Source organism: Lasiosphaeria miniovina (assembly GCF_030549165.1).
Source record: "Lasiosphaeria miniovina strain SMH2392-1A chromosome Unknown B0T26scaffold_2, whole genome shotgun sequence".
Lineage (NCBI taxonomy): Eukaryota > Fungi > Ascomycota > Sordariomycetes > Sordariales > Lasiosphaeriaceae > Lasiosphaeria > Lasiosphaeria miniovina.
Window position 1 is genome coordinate 4,187,538 of NW_026848221.1, and position 22,582 is coordinate 4,210,119.

A 22,582-nucleotide genomic window follows, 5' to 3' on the forward strand; every position below is an offset into this window, starting at 1 on the left:
TCCCGCTTGCCTGGGAGACGGAGCACAGCTGTACAGCACTGTACTGTACATACACGCGCAACCATGTTGCGAGAGCTTACGGGAGCCACGGGGGCGCTAGTCGTAGCCGAGAAGCCGAAGGTGCCGTCTGCTGATGCGTCTAGTGGAGGGCGTCCTGTATAAGAGATAAGGCACCGCCCACGCTCCAAACAAGTTATTCCGCCATTAGCCGCCTAAGGTACCGGTATATGGACCAAGCCCAGGGGGGAATTCCGTGTCGTTATGACCCGGGGGTTCAACGGTTTGAAGCAACGTACTTAAGAAATGAGGTTGAATAATGCTAAAAATGGACGATTTACGGGTCTTGCTGTACTTGTGTTGTCAAAACCGGGCGGGCTTTGTGGCCCAAAGTCGAATCCCAGTCGTAGCTTACTCCACACCTCAATTCTCATGGCCACACTTGCCAAGGTCACTCAAACAGTACAGTATAGGCGGGCACTGACACTTGACACCCCGACAATTAACAATAACGAAAGGGAAGGAACGTGGCGACCCCCTTGCATGTTCTACGTCACTATCGCAATTTATTCCAGCGGTACATAACACTCGATCAATCCATCAAGCCATGGCGCCGTCTGCCCAAGCCCACAGGCGGTCGCACAGCCTGCTGCTCCTCCAGAAGCTGCTCAACCAGCGAGACAGCGCCAGCCCGCTCACACTGATTCTCGACAGCCTCGAGCAGAGCGCCGGCCCGCTCGTGCACGAGTTCATTTCCAGAGCCAAGGTACACACAAAATTTCCGGTCGACTCTCAAGTAGTATTTTTATTTTATTTTCATTTTATTTTACATTTCTAATCACAAGTCTCTAGACTAGCAAAGCTAAAGTCGTCTTCGTCTCCCTCGCCACGGTGAGGAGGCCGCGCGACGCCGATGTCTTTGTCAAGGCCCGAGGCAAGCCGCTCAAGGCCCTGGCTTCCGAGATAGCATCGCACTGTGCTGCTGCCCGGCCGCCGGCGGTCTCGTCGGTCTCGTCACATGCCAGGGGGGCGACGCCTCCTTCTCAAAGTATGTACAGCATCAATCATGCCAACCTCAGGGGGGTATAGCTCCACAGAGACAAAAAGGGGGTTTCGTCTACGATAGTGAACTGACCCTGCGGTGCCGACACTTGCAGAGTACCTGATCGTGATCGACTCGCTGAACGCGCTGGCGTCGGGGCACGGCTCGCAGCTGCTGCCGGCCTTCTTCGCGGGCGTGATCAGCGCGGCAGCATCGCTAGTAGCCGTGTACCACAGCGACGTACCAGTAGTGCTACCACGGACGGCAACGGCGGGCGGTGAGTACGAGCCGCACGCGCTGACGCTGCTGTTACACCTGGCGACGACCGTGTTCCGCGTGTCGAGCCTGCACCAGGCGGTGGCGGTACGGCGGGCGCAGAGCCGGAGCCTGCCGGAGCCCGAGTGGGGGCTGCGCGAGGGCCGCGAGGGCGTGCTGGTCGGCCTTGTCAAGAGCAGCGGCCACGACAACCGCGACGCACGCCGCGTCGACGGCCTGGTCGTCGACATGGAGATGCGCCGCCGCAGCGGCCGCGCCGTGGCCGAGAAGTTTGTCCTGGCGGGGTCCGCCGGCATCACCCTTCTGTCCGACCATCCGCTGTTTGCGGGACCGCAGGAGACAGGGGCCGATGGTGGTGGTGGTGCAAAGGACGGCGCTGGCGACGGAGAAGCCGACACCACCTTCAGCCTTGGGCTGACAGACAAGCAGAGGAAAGACCGAGAGGGCATCGTGCTGCCTTACTTTGACGCCCAGACTGATATAGGGGCGGGCGAGGGCGGCCGGATCCTGTATGAGATGGGTCGCGAGGATGACTGGGATGACGAGGAAGACGAGATATGAGACAAATCAAGTAGTCTAGGACAGTCAATGGAGAGCCGGCCTACTTCTAATCATGCCACGCATTGGTTGGTGAGCTGCTTCTACTTGAGGACTTGCGGTGAAAAGGCCTACTGTAGCGCTTGACCAAGGCTCAATAGCCCAATATGATTTGAATATGGTCACACACATTTAGTAGAGCTCGAGTTCGCTTCGCTCCATCAAACACTGGCATCCGCCTATATGATTCTCCCCCTTCTCTCGCCCTCTCTCTTCACAAAGTAGACATTAACTAAATGCTTTGTTTTATGATAATCCCCCGAATCGAAGCCAAAACCGCCACCGCCCTCCCCCGTTCTCCGGATGATGATGATATATGATAGCAGGATGTGATGTGACAGAACGCAAAAGCCAGAGGATCAACCCCAGCCCTCCACCATCTCTTTACAAAAATATACAAAAACCTCAGGAAAAAAAAGCCCTCAAAATGCGTTTTCCCCATCGGCACCTGGCGTGGGTGGCAAAGCCGGAATATCGGGCATCGACTCGTCCCTGGCGTCGTCTCCGTTGCTCACACTAGACTGCGCCTTTTCCCTCCGTCGCCTCCTCGTCCGCCTCTCCTCGTCTGCCGTCTGCCTCCTCGACTTCCTCAGGTTCTCTCGCTTTTCTGCGTCGGCCGGGTCCTCGGCGCCGTCGCCCCTCATACCTTGCAGCAGCAGCGCCGCGCGTGCCGCAACGTCGTCTTCTTCGCCCTCGGCCTCCTTGGTAGGGCTGAGGAGGTCGGGGCTCAGCGGGTTTTCTTCGTCTGTCCGCCCGGAGTCCTCGTTCGACTTGGTCTGGAGCCCCACCTCTATTTCGGGGATCTCGTTCAGGTCGGGAATCTGCTGGCCTGAAGCAACGCGGACCTGGTGCCGGTCCTTGAGACGCGCCCTCCGTCTCCTGTCTCTCTGGTCTCTGGTCTGCGGCGCCGCCGCCCGGAGCTTCTCGAGCAGGCTGTCCATGGCGCCCGTGCTGGTCGGGCTGGCTGGTGCCCCATCTATGCCAGCCGCTGCCGTCGACTTGAGCTGGGCATGCTTGCGCTTCATCGACGCCTCGTTGCGCTTCCGCGTCTCTTCGAGCTGTATGTTCTTGTCACGCGACCTCTTCCATTCGCTGACGAACAAGGCAAGCTTGGCAAAGAACTCGCGCCTGGCATTGTCGTCTGTCGGATCTTCGCCGTAAAAGGCCATGATGTCGTTGTGGGTACGCACCATCTCCTCCAGGTAGAGTTCCATCTGGTCTGCCTTACGACGGGCATCCTTCATGCAGCGCTGAACAATCTGCGATACGCGGTCTTGCGGGTGGAACTTCTTCGGGTCCGAGAGATTGCCCGAATCGAGTGACATCTGAACATTCCGGACGTTGTCGATGTACCTCTTGGCATCCGCCTGGAGCTGCTCAATGTTGATCTTCTGCGCCGCTATTACGCCGGAAATGTCGCTGGCGAACATCTCCCACTCTGGGTACTGATTGCGTACAATACGTTCTACGAGGTCGGCTAAGGTCGACTCGTTCTTGTCATCCTTGACCATGGCCAGCCGGGCAAGGGACGAAAGCTTGAACCCTCTCGCCTGTTTGTTGGCATCATTCATGTAGTTACCGATGTCTAGAATCAGACCAAGCACGTTCATCAACGCGACCGAGTCCCGAAGGGACTCGGATACGGTGACGACTTGGCGCATCTTATCTGTGATCTCGTCGTAGTCTGGCTCGAAGCTGCGGGTCAATGCGAGAGCTCGCATCCTACTCTTCCAGTAGTGATGCAGCTCAAACGCCGTCTGCAAGTAGATTTGATCCTGCCTCGTGAGCTCGGCTGGGTCTTGTTCACGATTTTCCTTGTTGGCCTCAGGACCCGTCCAGTCCTTGCTGTACGGCGCCATCAACTTTGCTGTGTTGTCAGGGATGTTGCACAGGTCATCTTTTTGCAAAAAGTCCATGACCACATTGTTATCCAGCACATCCTTGTCGCAGTGAATGATCATTTGCACCACCCTCTCGACTGAATATTGCGAGAACTTGGACAGTGCGATTTCTACTTACGGTCAGTGCCTGTTACTTGCTTTTAAGGATTGAATAATGCTTACCAAAAGCTTTACGCAGGTCGTTCGAGATGATTTGTTTCTTATCATCCTTCTTGGCGCTTGATCCTCCGATCCTCTTAATCTCCTTGGCCAGGAAGAGCTTCTCGACTTCGTCAAGAATACCCTTGCGACTGAGCTCGAGATACTTCTCTTCCCTCTCTTCAGCCGAGGGTGCGTGAGCAGCCCAGTGAGTAGTGAGAGGTGAATCGACCTTGTCCCAGTGAAGAGCCTTTAGCTTCTTCTTTGGCCGCACAACCGGCAAGCCAAGGGAGGGTGTTACGGTAAATGCCGGTTGCTGAGATAAGAAGTGACCCGACATAGCAGCGCCTGGCATTGGGGGAGGCGGCGGCGGCATTCCTTTCAGACCTCCTTTCATGCCAGGCATGGGAGGAGGCGGCGGGGGTGGGGGTGGGGGGCCACCGCGGAGCATGCCGGGCAACGGCGGCGGCGGCGGCGGGGGTGGTGGGGCGCCCGGGATCTTGCCAGGCAAAGGCGGTGGTGGCGGCGGCGGAAGGGGGACTCCTGGGAGCTGCCCAGGTAGAGGGGGAGGCGGTGGAGGAGGCGGAGGACCTTGTGCTGGTGACGAAGCACTGGTGATTTGGATCTTGGGAGGCTCGTTGTCGCTTGGCGTGACAGGAGATTGAGATTCTAAGCTTGGATGGGATGGGCCGGTAGTAACGCCATCTCCTTCCTCAGAGTCACTGGCGTCATACCTCTTGACTTTGCCGGTGAGCTCGCTGAACATGCCATTGGCTTGTTTGGGATCAATAATGGGCCGCTTGATCTCAACTAGTCTCGGCTTCTCAAACACGACACCGTCCTCGTCCTCGGCGGCATCGTCGCTCTCCTCCATGACGCTTTGCACAGGCTCGCCGCGAGGGCCAAGAGGCTTTCTGGGTATCTTGGTTGACCTCTTGACACTCCCAAGCATACTGTTGGTGAAGTCCCTCGGCGGAGCGCCAGTACTTGGAGACTCGTCTCCAAAGCCGTCCATCTCCTCTCGCAGGGCCCGTAGTCTGTCCGAGGGACCGGCGGCCTCGCCCCATGTTCTTCCCTCGAGCTTGAACTGCGTCTTTTGGCGCTCGATTTGACGCTGCAGGCGTTCCATGAGCCTATCCCGGTCTAGGATGCCTTGCATACGAACTGGTTCCTCGTCGCCCGGCTTCCCGCCGACCTTAGCAGCGTTAGAAGCGGCCACATCCTGAGCATCGCGAAGCATGAGATACAGCTCTCGCGTCTCCAGCTCGTAACGTTGTGACTCCTTGGCCCTGAGCGCTTGCATGCTCTCCAACTCAGACCTGAGCCCTTCAGTCCGTCTCCGTTGGGCTTCTATAAACCTGGACTGTTCATCGATCTGCTTCTGGAGTTTTGCAACCAGCCCATCAGCGCCGAGGGCCATCCTTTCCCTCATTTCATCCCGTTCTGCCATAGCGGCATCCGCTATTTGCCGCGCTTCGAGAGCCTCATCGAGAGCCTGGCGGGCCTCCGAGTCTGTGTGGAGCTTGTCTAGGAGACTCTGGACGGTGAAATTGAGGCTTTGCTTGAGGTCCATGTCCGGCAGCCGCCGGTCCATAGCCACATAGCTCAGCATTGAGTCGACGAGCTGGAACATGCGCAACCTCTCTTCTCCATCGTTATCCCTGATGAGAAGCAGGTGCTGCAGAGCCGAGATGAAATAATCCTGAGTCTTGCTTCCCTTCAGCCTCTGCTGGATGGCGTCTACGATCTGGACAGGGTCGTTGAGGTCCTTGACCTCGCCGTCGATGCTGTCCTTGATGCTGCTGTTCTCCCGATCGAGCATATCCTCGTAGTCGATAGCCTCGTTTGTCCGGAACCGCTCGATTTGTTTGTCGATCAGCTCGTACTGGAAGGCCTCCATCTTGATCAAGATGCGCTTGATGCCGCATCCTGTGAACTGGGCCCTAATGTGGACGCGCATCTGGAGATCCCTCTCGGGGGCATCGATCAACATGTTGATCAGGATGAGCGTGGCGACGGCGTATTCCATCAACAGATTCTCCATGCCAATGCCACCACTGCGGACCTCCTCGCTTGCGCCCACAAGACTGCCCATCTTTCCTCGGCCATCGACCGTCACCTCGACGAGGCGCATCCAGGCGTCGAACCGCCCGTTTTCGCCCAGCTGGTTCTTGACAATGTCCATAGCCTCGATGACCTTGATGTGTCCATCGCCATCGGCCCAGTGGCACAAGAAGGTCAAGACCTCGCTGACGAGCTTCCGGGTCTGGAGCCGCGGCGATATCAGCGCCGTGGCCAGGGCCACAATAACTTGCTGGTGGGCCAGGGCATCGTCGGCACCGAATTTGTTGTTCATTAGAGCCTTTAAGCACTTGACGATCTCGTACTCTCTGTCCGAGTTCTTATCCACCTTGGCGGAATCAGGCGTCGGGCCTAGCGCTGTCTTCCGGTTGAGCTTCATAAGAACATTAGTCAGAGCGACCTGGCCCTGGCACTCGATGAAGCGCTTCACCCAGCCGATTTGCTGCGTCCGCAGGATGACCTCCAAGCTCGCTAGACCCTTAGAATCGAGGGTGTTATCCATGACCTTGCGCACATACCACTCGGGTGTGCCCTCCTCGTCCGAGTACTGGGTGATGTCGAGATTGCTGTACTGGCCAATCCTGGCTGTCTGCCGACGCTTCTGCTCACCCTGCCACTCGGTAAGGCGGTCCTGGTAGATCAGCGTCCATTTCTTACCGGCGGGGTATGCCGTCATCTGGCGCCTCGCCTGGTCCGGGAGGTTGTGCCACCCGCGCTTCTGCATTAACGCCACGAACATCTGTTCAATGACATTGTCATCGTCAGGTTTGGGAAAGACAAATCCTTCGCTGCCATGGTGTCCTTGAGGAGATTTGGTTAGACGGTTCGAGTCCCTGTGCGAGTGTTGAGACGTGTGCGAGGACTGGGACGATGCACTGGGGAGTGCTAGTAGGTTTGATGAGCGAAAGGCGGCGGCATGGTCTGGAACGGATTCTCTATTACCTGAGAATATGCTCGAGTGGTCCATTGAGCTGCGACCCCCAGACGTCATATATGAATTATACCTCGAGTTCTGGGACATACCGGCGGCACTCTCTCGCGACGGGCCCCACTGCTGATACTGGGTCTGGCGACCGGCCGAAGTCATCGTCAAGTTCGAGCCGGGAGGGAGCGGGGCCGCGCGCGGGCCCGGGGGCTGTAGAGAGAGATTGGAGGCGGAGGGGTCGAAGGTTGGATACTGATGGAAGTCGCTGGTGGCCTTGTTCAGCTGGTGCGGCAGTGGTTCGCGGCGGAGGGGCATCTGGTCCGGCTTGGGGAGGTAATCGATTGGTATGGGTGAACGGCGGCCGGCCGAGACGCTTTCGTAGGGGATGGTGGTCATGACGCCAGCCATCATGTTGATGCCGGACTCGGGTGAGTTTGGGCGGTCTACAGAGAGGACGGACGACTCGCGCTGGTGGCGCGAGGACCGTGAGGCGAGAAAGTTGGAGGCGTCGTAGTCGGCCGACAGATAGCGGCCCTCATCGCTTGTATTTCGCTTGTCGGCCTTGTTTTTGGATCGGGAGAAAAAGGACGTGGCCTTGCCGCCCGACGAGGCCCTCGACTTGTCGTTCGAAGACATGATGGCGGTGGGACTGACCTAGACGGGAACGCGTGAAACAGCCGCCAGCGTGGGGTTTCTCAGCAGCAGAAGCGGGTTCGGCTTCTGGCAATCAATGCGTCGTCAAGAGTTGGGGATCTGCCGTCAATGGACACGGTGTCTCAGGCGCAAGCTGCATCGCATCATGGGCCTTGCGGGAGCAGGCAGGCAGGGAGATTTCGGGACGATGCGGTTCGCGGAGCCGGGATGCAAGTCTTCTATGCATGAATTGCCACCATTTAGCATGAGGTCTGGGGCTTGGAGGAGCGAGCAGCGCACGGCGAAAACGAGCTGGTTAAGGTTTTGCATAGCAGCCTGCCAGGGCGGGACCTGACATACGGTTTAGGGAAGCAAGCTGTAAGCCGGGCTGCAAGATGATGATGCGGGATGATGATAGTCGTGAGGTGGTTGAGAGAGCTAACGCAGGTCAAGTATTTTTGTTCGCCGGGAAGCGCCTCGTTCGCGTCAACCCGTGTCGAGAGCAAAGAGCGGCCGAGCCAGTCTCTTCGGAGACGGTACGATGCGATACACTCAACACAACACAACACAACACGGCCCGCGGCTTTCGTTTGGCTCCCGCAAAATTGCGGTAAACCGTCGGTAACCTAGGCGCCGGAGGCGACAAAGGAGCGAATGTTCAGATGCCTGTTAGAAAGCGATGACGGTGTCGGCGAGACACGTCGGCGATGGCTGGATGGGCCTTTCTGTAGTTCAAGGTTGGGATTGTGGCCGTCGGTTGGCCGCAACAGAATCTCCGATCGATAAGGCAAGTCCACAAAGGGGTTCTGGGGTCTGAAACGAGCTTAGTTTGGATCAAGCCCCCTAACATTCACCCCCCCGGCTTGCCGCGGCCTGCAGCGCTGTCCAAGCTCCACACCACTCACTGAGACCCTAGGGCCCACGCGACCTTGGGCCAGCCGAGCCAGAGGGTGGAAGCGGCTTGTGAAACAACGTTCAAAGTGCCCAGGTGGGGGAAACATTTGCCTTGGCTCTTGCCGACAGTATTGGATCGCAGGTCCATTAGTTCATAGCGCCCACGAGTTTGCTATCAATCCCTCAATACTTTCCAGTACCTGTCCGGAGCTGCTATCGTCTGACCAGCCTCCGACGCATGCTTAGCTGAGCTGCCAGCCTCCCTTGTCCTGCCTGACGAACCTACAGGTGTGCGATCCTTTTGTACTCCCCCCACGTCTCTTTCTTATAGGCTTGTGCCACTGTGCTCGCATACTCTTGTAGTCTTCAAGTCTATAGCAACCAATGCACGGAGCATGCAGGCCGCTTCTGCGCAGCGCGCAGGTCGTTTGCAGCTGCTGCCGCCCACCCGCATCTGAACGGAATCTGCGGAAGGCTTGAGCTTCTCGTAACCCCGCGGTTCCCATCCCCAACTCCCCATCCCCGGGTTTGCCTAGCAGGAACCCGGATGCCTTGGTGTGTTCTTGGACGTTTTGCTAATCAATGCCTGGCAAACAAAAAGTCTTGCAGGACTACAAAAAATAGACATTGATTAGCGAGAAGATGCGAGTATTCTCTGCCAGATCTTCTAACTTAAGCTAAGCTTTGTTCAGGGGTTCGGGGGTTTGGCTTCAAGTCGCGAACCAACACCCACGGCACTGCAAGCAAATGCGGGCTAAATACGGGAATATACCGCCGCCAAACTGCACAGGAAAGGAGAGTTGACGCTCTCGTCAAATAGCCAACCCCCTGAGCACTGCAGAACCAGCACCGTAGCGGCTCATTGTGAATACACGGCTGCCTAGGCCTAATTCGAAAGTTACAATAACAGGCAGGTTTGTAAGGGATGTACAACGGATACGTTACCTAAGAGGCTCTTAACCCACCTGGACATATACCCATCGCTTCCACAAAAGCCAAGGGAATTGCAGATGTCGGATACGGCCCAACACTGCGGCCCTCCAAGTCCCAACCGTCGTCCAACGAGCGGCGGTGGAAGTTGGAACCGTCAGCAAAAGAGGCGGGTTGACAGTTGCGTTGCGGCCTTGCTCATTTAAAGAGTGTTCTGACAAGAAACGTCCGCCAACGGGAAGGCGGGGGGCAACTCCTGGCGCCCCACTCTTGGGCCCGTCGTCCCTTGTGTCCCTGTGGGGCAGGAGGACTCTCCGGGCCGGGACCTTCCTCCAGTGCGCGCGATCGCCCGCCCTAATTAAGTCGCATCCGTTCTTTAGCCTCAACACCACGAGAACCTCCTGTCGCTCTCCGGCGCGCCCTGGGCTTTTCCGTCTCGCGCCCGCCGTCGACGATGTGTACAAGACTTTGGTCCGACCTTGTTTGACTACCTTGTGTTTTCGTCTAGTCTTCCGTGCAGCGCCCGGTTTCTTGTCGCGCCGGCTTCCCCGTCGAATTGGCAATCGTGTCCAACGCGGCCATCTTTATTTGGTTGCGCCATACCTAGCCTCGCGCGAACCGCGACCCACCCACACTGTACTGCCGTCGTGGACAAGGCCGCTTCATGGGGAGGAGTAGCTGAGGACCATTACCTAGATATGGCTACTTCGTTTTTGGTCATCAAGGTACACGGGGGGGAACTGCTGCAGTGGCGGCTTGCTCGTTGGGTACTTGCAGAGCGCTGACGCCTTCCCAACGATAGACGCTGATCGTTCCGGCGCTCATCTCGCTCATCCTATTCCTCGTCACGACATACCTCATTATACCATTCTGGCAGCGATACCGTACGCGGTACAGCCAGTATCTCCCCCTGGAGACCATCTCCAACCAGACGCTGTCCATCAGGGCGCGGGTGCAGAATGGCATTGCAAACTTCCTAGTCCCATCGACGTGGCGGCAGCGGTTGCAGGATCGCATCGCCGTCGCGGACCCGTCCGACGCTGGGTTTGACTCAGACGAGGGAGAGGAGCTGGGCGAGGTAGATGGATCGGTGATTGCAGACCTCGGACATCAGCCGCAGGTCATTGACGACACAAGGAGGTTAAGCAGAGAGTCAGTATAGGATCTTGCTGACCCGTTGCCAGAATCGTGCGCTAACTTTGCAACCAGCTTGGAAGAGGGCTTCAGAGACGACAGTGATGAAGAGTCGTCGGATTCTGGGAGATGGCACTAGCAAGCATCCATCGCAGGCGGATAGAGTCAACATGTTCAAACTACTTTGCCGTGATCTGCTGAGTCCATTGGCGACGTGACTGCTTCCACCGGAAATGCTGGAAATGGTTCATGGATGGCGAACGTTGCTAACCTCTGCCCGGTTCTCCCTCTTGATGTGAGAACTGTTCATCGTGCTTGGAACCCTTTTCCACCCGCGGCATATCAGCTTCATTCTGGCGCTTACGAAGTATGTAATAGGCACCGATGTATTCATGAACGCACGGCGGACCCGGAGACGGTTGCATGCTTTGATGGGCTTGCAGATTCAGTCTTGTACTTGCCAATTCGTCTGTTTATTCAGTCCCCGTTAACAACCGGAAGAAATGGCCCGGTTGATCGACGAGTCTCCTGGTAATTCATAGGTAGGAATGCCTATTCTAACCCTAACCCGGCCCTTTCAGCTTTGCGTGCCAAGAAACCCTCGGCAACTTGATTTATACTTTCTAGGGCGGCAATTCTAGAAATAAGGTGGCTTTTTTGGGGCTGAATCGAGGAATTGAGAAAAAAGCAAAGTGTTAACAACATGTTGGCATATGGAGGAGCCGTCCTTCAAAATGTTGCACTCCTTGATAACCACAGCTTGCTTGGGAACCACGGCGTGGATTCAAGCGGTGATGGCTTATATGCATACGGATTTCGGTATCAGTGTAACCAAAAGTATCCTTATACACCCCGTGAGTCAACAGCCACCGCAGGCCTAACCTTGGCAATCTGGGCGTCCGATTCGCGCAGGGAAGGCGAGGCCACAGAGGCAACCAATCTACACGCTTCCTCCCTGTTGTTAGACTGCCTACTTAGTGTATTGTCGAGTCTGAACTTGCCACCCACCAGCTATTCAAGTATTTACTTCACTCTCTTCTTTTTTTTTTTACTTATCCAGCATTGTACTTCTCAGGAAACTTGTTGGATCTCGTCCTTTTCGCGCACCCATTGAGGCCTGCAGTTTTGCATGCCAAGGTAGCAGCCATCAGCGAAAAGCAATCCCCATGGCGACTTCTGAAGAGCAAGCAGTTGCCCTGAAAAACCAGGGCAACAAGGCTTTTGCTGCGCACGACTGGTTGGGAGCCATCGACTTTTATACCAAGGCCATTGAGCTAAATGAGAAGGAGCCGACATACTGGTCAAACAGAGCACAGGTGCGTTTCCGCCGCCTTTCCCGAGGCCAATCCGGCCCGCGGCGCACTAAACTATACCCGCTCGCGTGACTGACTGTTATACTCTATGTAGGCCAATCTGAAGACCGAGTCGTACGGATATGCCATCAGGGACGCCACGAAGGCTATTGAGCTGAACCCAAACTTCATCAAGGTGCGCGCACCCATTCCCGTCCTCTCCTCGCCGCCGTCTCCGACCCGGAAGCCGCAATCCTCGGAAGAGAAGCGGGGGGAGAGGCATGGGTAGTTCATTCTGTATATTGCATGCATATACTGACGCCGCTTTTTTGCGCACGCGCATCTAGGCATACTACCGCCGCGCAACCGCCCACGCCGCCATCCTAAAGCCTAGGGAAGCTCTCAAGGACTTCAAGACGTGCGTCAAGATCGACCCGAGCAACAAAGATGCGAAGCTCAAGCTTGTCGACTGCGAGAAGATTGTGCGGCAGATCGCCTTCTTCGCCGCCATCGAGGTCGGCGACGAGCCGTCGGCCGCCGAGGGCCTCGACGTCGAGTCGATCGCAATAGAGCCCGCGTACGACGGTGTCCGGTTAGAGAAGGAGATGACGCAGGAGTTTATCGACGACATGATGGAGCGGTTTAAGACTAGCAAGCTGATCCACAAGAAATACGTCTACCAGATCATAATGGCCGTCACCAAGATCGTCTACAACGAGCCCACCATGGTCGAGATGGAGATACCCGAAGGCGTGCAGCTGACGGTGTGCGGCGACACTCACGGTTGGTCCTACCCGTTCCACGTTCATGTGCCGGTAGTGACTTTGGGCTGTTTGCGCTTACACATTGGGGCGACTAGGCCAATACTACGATTTGATGGAGCTCTTCCGGTTAAATGGCGCTCCAAACGAGAAACACTACTATCTGTTCAACGGCGACTTTGTGGACCGGGGCAACTGGTCGTGCGAGATTGCGCTGCTGCTCTATGCTAACAAGTGGCTGAGGCCGAATTGCTTCTTCATCAACCGCGGCAACCACGAGACAGACGACATGAACAGGGCGTACGGCTTCGAGGGCGAGTGCAAAGCTAAATACAACGAACGGTAAGTGGGACCTGTGGGAGCCCGTTGATCTTGTTTTGTTCCTCGGCTCTGACCCTCGCCACCAGGATATTCAAGCTCTTCTCGGAGAGCTTCTCGGCGCTACCGCTGGCGACGCTGATCGGTGGCAAGTATTTCGTGCTGCACGGCGGCCTCTTCTCGGACGACAACGTGACGCTAGATGACGTGCGGAAGCTAAACAGGCACAAGCAGCGGCAGCCTGGCTCCGCCGGCCTGATGATGGAGATGCTGTGGACAGACCCCCAGACGGAGCCTGGGCGCGGTCCCAGCAAGCGCGGTGTCGGCATGCAGTTTGGGCCTGACGTCACTGCGAGATTCTGCGAGCGAAACGGCCTCGAGGCCATCATCCGGAGTCACGAAGTCAGGATGGAAGGTTATGAGGAGGAACACAACGGGAAATGCATCACGGGTACGTGCCGCGCTCCCTCACCTCACGTCCGGCCCTTCGGTTACTGACATGTGAATTTTTCTAGTGTTTTCGGCTCCCAAGTACTGCGACATGACAGAGAACAAGGGCGCATTTATCAACATCGGTCCGGATTACAGGCTCAACTTCCGCAAGTTCGATGCTGTCCCTCACCCAACTATGAAGCCTATGGTGAGTAGTTTTCCCTTCCAACCACCGCGTATGTTTGCTTCTAGAGCATAGCTAACACCGCACGCGCTAGGCCTATGCCCAGAGCTCCATTATGTCCTCGTTGATGTAGGTCTAGAAGTGGCACAGACGCATGGGGGTCTATGTAGAGGTTATGCTGCATTAGATAGGAGTCGCCACGGAAGCGGCGTTTTATTTTCTGGGTTGTTGGTGGCGGTGACATGGCAGCGATACCTGATACCTCTTTCCGATAGTTGATTCGATGATTGGGAGCCTTGGCGCTTGTCGCAGATGATCGTGTGCGCAACGAAGCAAAAGGCCCCAGCCAGAGTGTACGTTTGTCGCTCTTCTGCGAGCTGGCCCTCTTCCTCCTATCCCCTTCCCCTTTTCTCATCGAGCTTGGGACTGTGGCCGAAGCGCAGAAAAGCGCACCCAGATATGTAGAAACACAACCCGCACACAAAGGCGTGTCTCCAGTCAGTTCCACGTACAAGCCCGTCAGCGTGTATGGTCTGCCCCATCAGCCGTTCACGCCAGCCAGGCGAGTGTTTGCGTGTCGTCGTAGCATAGCGAAGCAAAGCATCGTTCCCCATCATGACGTCCACAAAGCGCCCTGCTCCGCGCGCCCGATCAAACTGCCCAGCCAGTCGCCGCACGCCTGCACCTGCAGAACCAGCATCGCCGTCTTGGCACCACCACCACCACCACCACCACTGTTCGTCAACGACACGCCGCCAAACGCCGTCAGCGCCGCCGCAAACGCCCCCAGGTCCGCCCGCGGCACCCGCACCCAGCACGACGAACCCGTCACGCTCAGAATGTCCACCGCCATCCCCGCCCCCGTGTCGCCCAGGAACTGCCGCAGCGCAGACGTGCAGTACGCCCGCACCTGCAACGCGTCGAGGTCGTCAGTGGTGGATGATGATGTGTCGCTCACGGCTGCCAGCTGCGCGTAGGCGAATGGCGGCGCGCGGATCGTGCATGTCATGAGCTCGCGGCCTTTTTTTGGTTTCTTGCTGTTGTTTGGTTTGGTAGTTGTGATTGTGGCTGTTGTTGTGTTGCCCATGGTGATGTCTTTGTTTTCTAGTTGCTGTTCCTCCTCATGGCTGCTGGTCTGGGCTGCTGGCGTGGCGCTCGGGGGAGCCATGGCGAAATGATGAGTTTCCCCTTTTTTTCTGAGTGTCAAAGTAGCGAGCGGGTTGAGTTTATAGCTCTGTAGCGAGTAGATGTGTCGTAGCCTGTCTTGGCTTGCTTGGGTTGCAGAGCTGTTTGCTGGGAACGAGGTGGTATGAAAAGCGAGGTTTTATGAGGTTGAGTTGACCGGGTGCTCCCGTCAAAAAGGGGTTCTGAAGAAAAAAAATGTAAAATGCTTAATGGAATATGAAATAGAAATAAATGCTTCACGATCAAAGGCACATGAAGGAATCTCAACAGCACGACAACTAGATAATTAGCGATTGAGCTTTGGTCGTTTGTCTCTGCATTCTCATAACTCGAGGTCTGAGGGTTGAGGCTTGCATGCATCAACAAGAGCTCTCTTGAGCGGTTTGTGTGAGGTTCCAGAATGGGAAATTGTACAGTACGAACTGGATGGGGCCTGCGTGGCGGTTATATATGTCTTACAAGAATACATTATCCGTATTATGCATATATGCAAGCCCTTCTCTTTTATGCACGGAACGGGTCTCCTCATCGCGACGGCTTGCAAATGACGTACCTGCCAGAGCTAGACCTCGCTACGGATGTTCTATCAGATGGCAGTCCAGCCCAGTTCTTACGGCGCATGCCAACGGAGGCGCAACTCAAACAACGGGCTCGGCGTCTCATAATAAGCCGAACCGCTCAGCAACTTTCGAGCGCAAGTGTTGATTGTTCAATTCGTCCTCTTGCTTGTGTTCGCCTTCAGATAATCACAATCATGGCCTTTTGTTGTACCGCATGAAAGGTCGCTTTCACGCGATTGGTTGTCCACAGTGAACCTTCCCCCTGAACCACCAACCTTATAAGTCAACTTCCCCAAAACCCGGTGGACAACCACCACCAACCTCCAAGTCTGAAACCGCCATCGCAGGTCGATATAGATGCAGTTGCCAGGGCCAGAACCAGACAACAAGCCAACAGCAACATAGCCTCACGGTGCTAGGCAGACAGGGACTAACCCGCCGCACACTCAGCCTGGAACCATGGGCGGCGATAAGATCAACATGACCGACGAGACCGGCGCCGTCATGGACGCCGTCAGCAGCAGCAGCATTGGCGTCTGGGGGTTTCTGCTCTCTGCCGCTGTCGTCCTCGTGCCTCTCGTGCTGTCGGGCGCGCGGGGCTTGGTGTCCTGGACCTGGACGATCCTGTCCACAGTCGCCATGTGGCTGCTCCGCCCCGTGGCGTGGGTCGCCGGCACGGCCGCCGGAGCCGCGCATACCTTGCTTGCGCCCATGTGGGGTTTCGTGCGGTACTGTGTAGCGCCGCTCTTCGGCGCCGCGCGTATCGTGTTGAGCATCACGGACGAATTCGAGGTTAGTGGCTTCTTCTTTCTCTCTCTCGCTGCCTGTTCTCTATCCTGCCTTTCAGATACGGACAAGTGAAAGCGGCTGACGTTTGATATGACAAAAAGCTTGTGATAATATACGTGAGTTGTCTCTCTTTCTCTCTTTCTCCCCTGCTAGCTATCTTTGTATCCCTAGTTATCTTTGTATCCCTAGCTATCTTTGTATCCCTAGCTATCTTTGTATCCCTAGCTATCTTCCCTTCCCTCCCCCACCCCAAGTAAATAAACGACAAAAATCTAACCATCGAGCCCGCAACCATGGGCGCGGACCCTGAGCCAGTTCATCTACGCAGTAATCCTAGGCATGTTCTTCGGCTACGTATGGGCAAGGATATTCCGGTTCGTGTCTCAGCTTGCTGCTCCCCACCACTACGAGGACGACAGCGACAGCATCAGCGACAGTGACAGCGACAGCAGTAGTGACACGCAGGAGGAGCCCCCGAGAAGGTCCAATAGGGGCCACGGCCGTCGCCTTGCTACCGTCGAGCACGACGAGTGGTGGAGCTCTAGTCAGAGCTCGATGGAGTTTGATATGTTTGCCCCGGCCGCCGCCTCGGGCCACGCGACGCTGCCCAACACGAGTAGGCGACGGCTGCACGGGTTGCTGAGGGAGACCATCCACGAAGAGGATGACTCGTAACGCTGGGTTATCTTGTCTTTAACCTCCTTTTCAAGCGATGGTTGTTTCTAATCTCCGTAGTGATTGGGCAATTCCCATAAAATCGACTATTTGTCATAGTACAAGAAGCGCTTAACATATGTCTCCTACCGCCGTAATCCCAACCCGCATGTGTCAAATGGTATACTAGGTCACGTAAAATTTCCCTCTTAGTTTTAATTACAAACAAATTGTTTACCTGCTAATCTACCTAAACCCCTACCAACAACGCCGCACGTAGTAAACCCACCTCCTAGTACGCCCCAGATGCTGTGCAGGTGATTAGAAATAGAAGGGGCTTGCTCCCAACAGAATAGACAGTGCCGACCGAGAACCACCCCCTAAAGCTCGCAAAAGAAAAAAAGGAAATACCAAAACAAACTCCACTTCTTTTCCTGTTCCTTTGCGCTGCGGAATTTGATGCAATAATATATGTGTGCAATTCCAGATATGCTTCAGGCAGTACCTCGCCGTCTTGGCTCTACCTGCGGTAGACGTCACGCTCGCGATCCCGGTCGCGATCTCGGTCCCGGATTGGTGATCGGCTTCGGCTTCTCGTCCTGCTGGCCCGGGACCTGTCTTCGTAATCCACTCGTCTCCGATCCCAATCGTGCCGTCTCGTGTCATCCCAGTCATCCCGACGACGCCTCTCGTCTCTCCTAGGATGTGAAGCGTCGCGATCATGGGCGTTATAGGCGGGAATGTAGGTGTCGACGTCGGGGCGACTCCCTCCTACAGGGCGTGGCCTGGGCGCGCGGTCCCTATCCCGATAGCTGTCCGTGTGGTCGCTAGCCGCATCCCAGCCATTAGAATGGTCAACAGGCGGCGGGGGTCGCGGCGGCAGTCCTCGCTCCCTATGCCAAGCAGGTACGCGCTCGTCAGGTGGCCCGGACGGCCTACTTCGCGGGTAACGACTACCATTAAGGCCATTCCTAGAGCCGTAGCCGTCGGCATTGTGAAATCCAGCATTGTGCCCCGTGCCGCCCTCCAGAGCGCCACGGCCCACCTCACCTCCTTTCGGCGCAGGTGGTAGAGCGGCTCTCCGATCCTGGAACTTCCTACGATCAAGCTCGTGACTATCCTCGAACGTGGGAATGTCGCCTGGATGCGCTGGGAATGGCGCATTTCGGAAATAGGGGTGCTGAAGCGCATCGATAGCATTGATGCGCGTTCTCCAATCAAGCTTGAGAAGCTCCTTCAGTAGCGATATGGCCCCCGATCCATATTCTCTAAATCTCTGTGCGAGGTTACCTGGTCTTGGGCGAGGTTGCAGGCCCTCGGCGCCTGGCAATCCTCGCCAACCGGGCATTGTGTCTTCTGTGGGCGTCCCGCAGAGATCAAAGATGATCTCGAGCTGGTTTACGTCGCTTTCGCCAGCCAGAACCGGCTTGCCAACCAGCATCTCTCCAAACACGCACCTGTCGACTGCATTAGTACCATTCAACAAAAAAGGGACCCAATGGGAGGCACCTACCCGACGCCCCACAAGTCAATGGATGTAGTGTAGCGCCTTAGATTCAACAATAGCTCGGGCGGCCGATACCATCGCGTCACCACGAGGCTCGTATAATCGCGCCGCGCCTCACCTCCTCCCCTTCCTGGTCTAGGAACGTCTCCCTCATAGTGCCTCGCGAGTCCGAAATCGGCAATCTGCAGAATGCCCTTGTTATTTATCAAAAGATTGGCCGCCTTCATATCTCTGTGGAGGATGTGATTCGTGTGGAGGTACCTCAGGCCTTCCAGCAGCTGAAGCATATAGCACTTGATCTGAGGCTCCGTGAAATGGACATTGGGGTTGTCGAGCAGTCCCGATAAATCATGGTCCATGTACGGTGTCACCATGTACATGATGGGACGCTTGCGTTTATCGGCTGCGGGCGCGTTAGTGGGAGAGATTCTGGCAAGAAGACATGCGGTCACTTACTGGCTCTAACAGGATGCTCGACAGCCATGTCTTCCAGTTGCAAGACGTTCTTGTGGGAGAGAAGCTTGAGCAGCTTAATCTCACGCAGGGCCGTTATCGGGAACTTGATTGCAAAAATTAGATGGGTCGAGGGATTAGACACGGGCGAGGGAAGCGGCAGGCACTTACTCCGTCCTTCTCGTTGTGCATGATGATCTTTTTCAGCGCAACCACAGCACCCGTCTTCTTCGACTTCGCGCGATGGACCTCTCTGCGGGCGCCTGTTAGCATTGGTTCGCGTGTCAGGAAGTAGAGGTCAGTGTGGGGGGAAAGGGAGGGGAGGGGGGTAGGTAGTGGCTCACCCAAAGGTGCCCTCGCCGAGCTTGCCCAGTATCTCATAGTCGGTGATCCTGGAACATCCCGTGAAGCTTAATTTCGGCCGCTGGTTCTTGAGAGCAAATGCGACAGAAGACGAGACACCGCCGGCATCTCGCGGTTCGGGGGCGCTCATAGTCGGTCGCGATGGGGTTGAGAAGGCTTAAACGGAAGGCGGTTGATGTCGCTCGATCGCCGTGAAAAGAGGGCGGGCGCGAATGCTCTCCGCCTTAGTTGTCGGGTTTAGATTTAAATTGAGGAGAGGGGAGAGAAATGGCGCGTCCTGCTCAGCCGGACATCATCTGTGACATGGCAAGCAGGCTAGGTAGGTTTGTCGAATGTCCAGCTCGGATCGAGAACTTCGAGGTCAAGGTTCGGCCAAGGAACAGAGTGCCGACGTCTACACTGGAAAAGGTTAGGTTAATTGTTCTGGCACAGTACGGAATACAAACAGTACAGTACATGCACCTTGCTGGACGGGCGTGCTTTCATTGAAGAGCACGGACCATGCCAAGCTGCATTTCGCGTTGAGAGCAGGGCGGCGAGCTGCAAGCTGCGGATTGAGGTGGACCTACGGATAGTTTGTGCCTTAATTTCAAGGCGTCGGTAACGGAGCGAAGTGCCAGACGAACTGCTTCGGGGCCTCTGACTTCACCTAACCCCGTGAATCCGACGACCGGAACACAACACAATCCCCAGAGCTTTCCTCGCTCGCGATACCCCCCATCCGTAAGTATCTCCCGAACCCGACTGCCTGCTCAATTGCTACTGTTGGTGTTAGCTAACAATCTCAACGGCAGCGACGAGCGCAATGGCCGAACCAACGAGCGCAAGGCCAACTTTCCGGCAGAGGGGAGCTTGGTACTTCAAACAACCCGGCCTCGTTTACAAGGCTTTTGGCACAGGCCTCGGGGCAAGCATGTGGTTTTTCGTATGTGCCCACCGCCGCTACCTATCTCGCCCATGGCACGTGCAGTGTGCCTGCGATGTCGAGCTCCAGAAACATGCGCTGACTGCTAGCCTGTCTTTAGCTATTCTACCGGGCGAAGAAAGACGGTACTTATTATCCCCAAGAAGAAAACGAAGACGAAGACGACAACGCAACTTTGCTGCCCACACCCGCTAACATTGAAACTCCACAGGCGCCGTCCTCCTCGGCTGGAAGCACCCGTGGGACCACTAAGCAAAAAAAACGAGACTGGGGATGGCTAGGCGGGAGGCATTGTATTGTACATATCACGCAGCACCTTATACGGGCGTCAAGCGTCGAACCTTGGGGTGTGCCCGTATCCGGGCCACCGGTGCCTTTAGGGGACATATACAAGACACAAATTACCACAGACTACTACCACTAGAGAGACCCCCTCCGTCACATTCGTTCTAACGAAAAGGGGACATATCCAAACCCAGCCTCACTCTCGAACCTGCGGTGGCGAGTTCCGCCGCTTCGTGAAAAGGTGGATGACTCCATAAGTCTTCCCCTCTCCATATTCGAACATTTCGGAAATCGCCAGGTAGTAGCCCAGCCAGCGGTTGAACCACGCGCTCGCATTCTCCTCCCTGTACGCGCCGACCAGGTGCGGCCATACCTTATACTTATTGGCCTTCCAGTTCAACACCCAGTGCTGTTATCGTTGCTGTTCTTGCTTGTCAGTCAGCAGCCCGAGGGCATTCTCGGGGTTTTTTCAGGCCGTTCTAGCTCACCTCGGCAGTGATGCGATAGTGGTGGCCGTCCACCCACCACTGCGTCTGGACCGTTAGGTCCTCCTGGAAGTACGGCAGCAGGTCCTGGCTTGGCATGGTCCCTCCGGTCAAGAAGTGGGTCGACATCCAGTCCTCCTGGAAGTGGTACGGCGTGTCTCGGTGCCCAAAGACGTCGACGAAGAAGTGCCCGCAGGGCCTGAGCGCTCTCGCCGTCTTGACCATGAGCAGCTCGTAGTTCTTGACGTGCTCGAGCATCATTTATTTTGGTCATGTGTGAGTTTTAACTTGTTGGGCAGTAAAAAGGAAGAAAGAGGTGTGTGTGTGTGTGCTCTTACCGAGACAGACAGAATTCGGTCAAAGCTTTCGTGCTCGAATTCGTAGTCAATCACGTCTCCGGTGATGACGCGCACATTTCCCAGTCCCTGTTCCTTAGCTTTTGCGACAATGTGCTCTTTCTGTGTCTTGGAGTTTGAAAAGCCAATGATTGTCGCGTCGGGCAAGCGCCTGGCAAGAAACAAGGTCGCAGAGCCCCAGCCACAGCTAGGCATGGGGATATAATTAATCCTTGGTTAGTGATACTGGGTCTTCTTTGTTCTCTTGTTTGCTTGCTTATCCGAGATCCAGGATACGCATTACATCTTGATGTCAGCCTTGTCAACGTAGCTCTGCAGCATGTTGACTTCAGCCTGGGCTAGCATCTCCTTGTCATTGAGGAACAGACAGCCGCTATACTTCATGAGCGAGCCCAGGACGGCCGCCATGATGGGCGTGGGTACCTCATAGTGCTGTCCATTGGCCGTCGTGGTCTCGATGGCCATCTCGCGCTAGCGCAACTCGGCCACAAACCCCATCTTCCGGGCCTAGGTAGCGCCAACCGAAGACGAGGCAGTCTCGGCCGCACGACTGTCGAACTACCGCCGGACCCCCATACGTAGCACGGCTTCGGGCAGGTAGCCACTATCGATAACCGTTTCGATGAGCCAGTCTGGAAACATTTCGTCTGTTTCCTCCGTCTCTACTTCGGAGACATAGGGGGGTGTATCGACGAAAGTACCCAGGCCGTATCTTATATCATGTCTGGGGCATGGAGCTCTACAAGGGCCTCTAGGGGTTGGAGACGCTTCACGGTCGAGACCATGACTAGTAGGCCCTGGGGGCTGTTGACAACCAGCAGTAAGGGTCACTTGGGACGAAGCACTCCTGCAGGGACTCTTACGGTGAAGCTATCACACCCCTATGGGCCCAGACAAGTAAATAGGGCGGGATGACTTGAACACCATTCCGCGGTAGGCAGTTCGCCATCCCATAGTTCTTCTTAGCTGAGGCTTGGACTGCCAGAGATAGCCCATCACAAGACCGTTTTGACCGCCGCCCCCAAATTCTGAGTTCAAATTGGTCTTCCCTTAAGGTTTGTCTACGAAATAAAAGGGGCGTGGGGGGTTGCTAGTTGCCAAGTTTACTGACCGCCGTCTAAAGAAGTTGAGGGGTTCAAACGACAAAAACACCACAACAACTTGCAGAATCAGTGCGGTTCAAGGGAGTCTAGCGGTGAGAACAGGAAGAAACCTACAGTTACGCGGCTGCTTGGCGTGGGGTTGTTACCATAGCCCGCCCTTTCCAGGTTCGCTTGAGGTTCAAGCCGACTCGACCATCACAACCACGGCTGGTACTTTGGCTACCCGGGTACCGTGCAAGTTATACCTATAAAGGTCATCACCCCAAGGTTTGCTCTAGGACACTCATTGATCACTTGAAATGGAGAGCCTTGAACGATCAGGTGGATAGGTCACAGGTATTTTCCTATTTTGCTTCCTCTACTTAAGGAGTCACTTCCGCA

At 55.9% G+C, this 22,582-nt stretch overlaps 9 protein-coding genes across 9 annotated transcripts; 4 read left to right on the forward strand and 5 right to left on the reverse strand.

Moving 5' to 3' along the window:
• The first annotated feature begins 383 nt into the window (after window positions 1-383).
• B0T26DRAFT_152578 (Elongator complex protein 5) lies at window positions 384-2,003 on the forward strand. Its single transcript, XM_060433469.1, has 3 exons — window positions 384-763; window positions 850-1,045; window positions 1,155-2,003. The coding sequence occupies exons 1-3, from the start codon at window positions 605-607 to the stop codon at window positions 1,874-1,876; spliced, it is 1,077 nt and encodes a 358-aa protein (XP_060300839.1). The 5' UTR covers window positions 384-604; the 3' UTR covers window positions 1,877-2,003.
• A 331-nt stretch (window positions 2,004-2,334) lies between these two features.
• Window positions 2,335-7,594, reverse strand: B0T26DRAFT_638942 (putative cytokinesis protein sepA; the record flags this gene model as incomplete). The annotated part of the gene is made up of 2 exons (XM_060437089.1): window positions 2,335-3,926; window positions 3,976-7,594. The coding sequence occupies 2 exons, from the start codon at window positions 7,592-7,594 to the stop codon at window positions 2,335-2,337; spliced, it is 5,211 nt and encodes a 1,736-aa protein (XP_060300840.1).
• Window positions 7,595-10,113: 2,519 nt separating this feature from the next.
• B0T26DRAFT_672585 (uncharacterized protein) lies at window positions 10,114-10,688 on the forward strand (the record flags this gene model as incomplete). Its single annotated transcript, XM_060439473.1, has 3 exons — window positions 10,114-10,140; window positions 10,218-10,567; window positions 10,625-10,688. 3 exons carry the CDS (start codon window positions 10,114-10,116, stop codon window positions 10,686-10,688), a joined length of 441 nt encoding a protein of 146 aa, XP_060300841.1.
• Window positions 10,689-11,573: 885 nt separating this feature from the next.
• On the forward strand, window positions 11,574-13,909 carry B0T26DRAFT_152791 (serine/threonine-protein phosphatase 5). Its single transcript, XM_060433471.1, has 7 exons — window positions 11,574-11,865; window positions 11,957-12,037; window positions 12,189-12,624; window positions 12,701-12,944; window positions 13,010-13,371; window positions 13,436-13,560; window positions 13,631-13,909. Exons 1-7 carry the CDS (start codon window positions 11,716-11,718, stop codon window positions 13,667-13,669), a joined length of 1,437 nt encoding a protein of 478 aa, XP_060300842.1. The 5' UTR covers window positions 11,574-11,715; the 3' UTR covers window positions 13,670-13,909.
• A 240-nt stretch (window positions 13,910-14,149) lies between these two features.
• Window positions 14,150-14,560, reverse strand: B0T26DRAFT_596996 (uncharacterized protein; the record flags this gene model as incomplete). Its single annotated transcript, XM_060435630.1, has 1 exon — window positions 14,150-14,560. A coding segment is annotated over one exon (411 nt), but the record flags the coding sequence as incomplete, so codon positions are not given.
• Window positions 14,561-15,286: 726 nt separating this feature from the next.
• Window positions 15,287-16,073, reverse strand: B0T26DRAFT_696326 (uncharacterized protein). Its single transcript, XM_060441345.1, has 2 exons — window positions 15,629-16,073; window positions 15,287-15,563 (listed from the first exon to the last, which is right to left on the reverse strand). Exons 1-2 carry the CDS (start codon window positions 15,975-15,977, stop codon window positions 15,460-15,462), a joined length of 453 nt encoding a protein of 150 aa, XP_060300844.1. The 5' UTR covers window positions 15,978-16,073; the 3' UTR covers window positions 15,287-15,459.
• Window positions 16,074-17,244: 1,171 nt separating this feature from the next.
• B0T26DRAFT_748270 (kinase-like domain-containing protein) lies at window positions 17,245-19,177 on the reverse strand (the record flags this gene model as incomplete). The annotated part of the gene is made up of 5 exons (XM_060444948.1): window positions 17,245-18,181; window positions 18,238-18,634; window positions 18,688-18,790; window positions 18,856-18,937; window positions 19,029-19,177. The coding sequence occupies 5 exons, from the start codon at window positions 19,175-19,177 to the stop codon at window positions 17,245-17,247; spliced, it is 1,668 nt and encodes a 555-aa protein (XP_060300845.1).
• A 428-nt stretch (window positions 19,178-19,605) lies between these two features.
• B0T26DRAFT_152986 (uncharacterized protein) lies at window positions 19,606-20,323 on the forward strand. Its single transcript, XM_060433472.1, has 4 exons — window positions 19,606-19,774; window positions 19,842-19,972; window positions 20,073-20,097; window positions 20,184-20,323. The coding sequence occupies exons 2-4, from the start codon at window positions 19,853-19,855 to the stop codon at window positions 20,222-20,224; spliced, it is 186 nt and encodes a 61-aa protein (XP_060300846.1). The 5' UTR covers window positions 19,606-19,774; window positions 19,842-19,852; the 3' UTR covers window positions 20,225-20,323.
• Window positions 20,324-20,453: 130 nt separating this feature from the next.
• B0T26DRAFT_639629 (methyltransferase domain-containing protein) lies at window positions 20,454-21,563 on the reverse strand (the record flags this gene model as incomplete). The annotated part of the gene is made up of 4 exons (XM_060437154.1): window positions 20,454-20,666; window positions 20,746-20,991; window positions 21,081-21,309; window positions 21,382-21,563. 4 exons carry the CDS (start codon window positions 21,561-21,563, stop codon window positions 20,454-20,456), a joined length of 870 nt encoding a protein of 289 aa, XP_060300847.1.
• Between the last annotated feature and the right edge of the window lie 1,019 nt (window positions 21,564-22,582).

Excerpts from the sequence above, each read along its gene's own strand:
- B0T26DRAFT_696326 (XM_060441345.1), bottom strand. The coding sequence starts at position 15,977 with ATGCGCGGCTCCGGCGGCCGTGCCGGCGACCCACGCCACGGGGCGGAG. Across the intron at positions 15,564-15,628 it reads GCAACTGCATCTATATCGAC|TTATAAGGTTGGTGGTTCAG; the intron begins CTGCGATGGCGG and ends GGGGAAGTTGAC.
- B0T26DRAFT_152791 (XM_060433471.1), top strand. The coding sequence starts at position 11,716 with ATGGCGACTTCTGAAGAGCAAGCAGTTGCCCTGAAAAACCAGGGCAAC. Across the intron at positions 12,038-12,188 it reads TGAACCCAAACTTCATCAAG|GCATACTACCGCCGCGCAAC; the intron begins GTGCGCGCACCC and ends ACGCGCATCTAG. Across the intron at positions 12,945-13,009 it reads AAAGCTAAATACAACGAACG|GATATTCAAGCTCTTCTCGG; the intron begins GTAAGTGGGACC and ends CCTCGCCACCAG.
- B0T26DRAFT_152578 (XM_060433469.1), top strand. The coding sequence starts at position 605 with ATGGCGCCGTCTGCCCAAGCCCACAGGCGGTCGCACAGCCTGCTGCTC. Across the intron at positions 764-849 it reads AGTTCATTTCCAGAGCCAAG|ACTAGCAAAGCTAAAGTCGT; the intron begins GTACACACAAAA and ends ACAAGTCTCTAG. Across the intron at positions 1,046-1,154 it reads GGCGACGCCTCCTTCTCAAA|AGTACCTGATCGTGATCGAC; the intron begins GTATGTACAGCA and ends CGACACTTGCAG.
- B0T26DRAFT_152986 (XM_060433472.1), top strand. The coding sequence starts at position 19,853 with ATGGCCGAACCAACGAGCGCAAGGCCAACTTTCCGGCAGAGGGGAGCT. Across the intron at positions 19,973-20,072 it reads GGGCAAGCATGTGGTTTTTC|CTATTCTACCGGGCGAAGAA; the intron begins GTATGTGCCCAC and ends GCCTGTCTTTAG. Across the intron at positions 20,098-20,183 it reads CTACCGGGCGAAGAAAGACG|GCGCCGTCCTCCTCGGCTGG; the intron begins GTACTTATTATC and ends GAAACTCCACAG.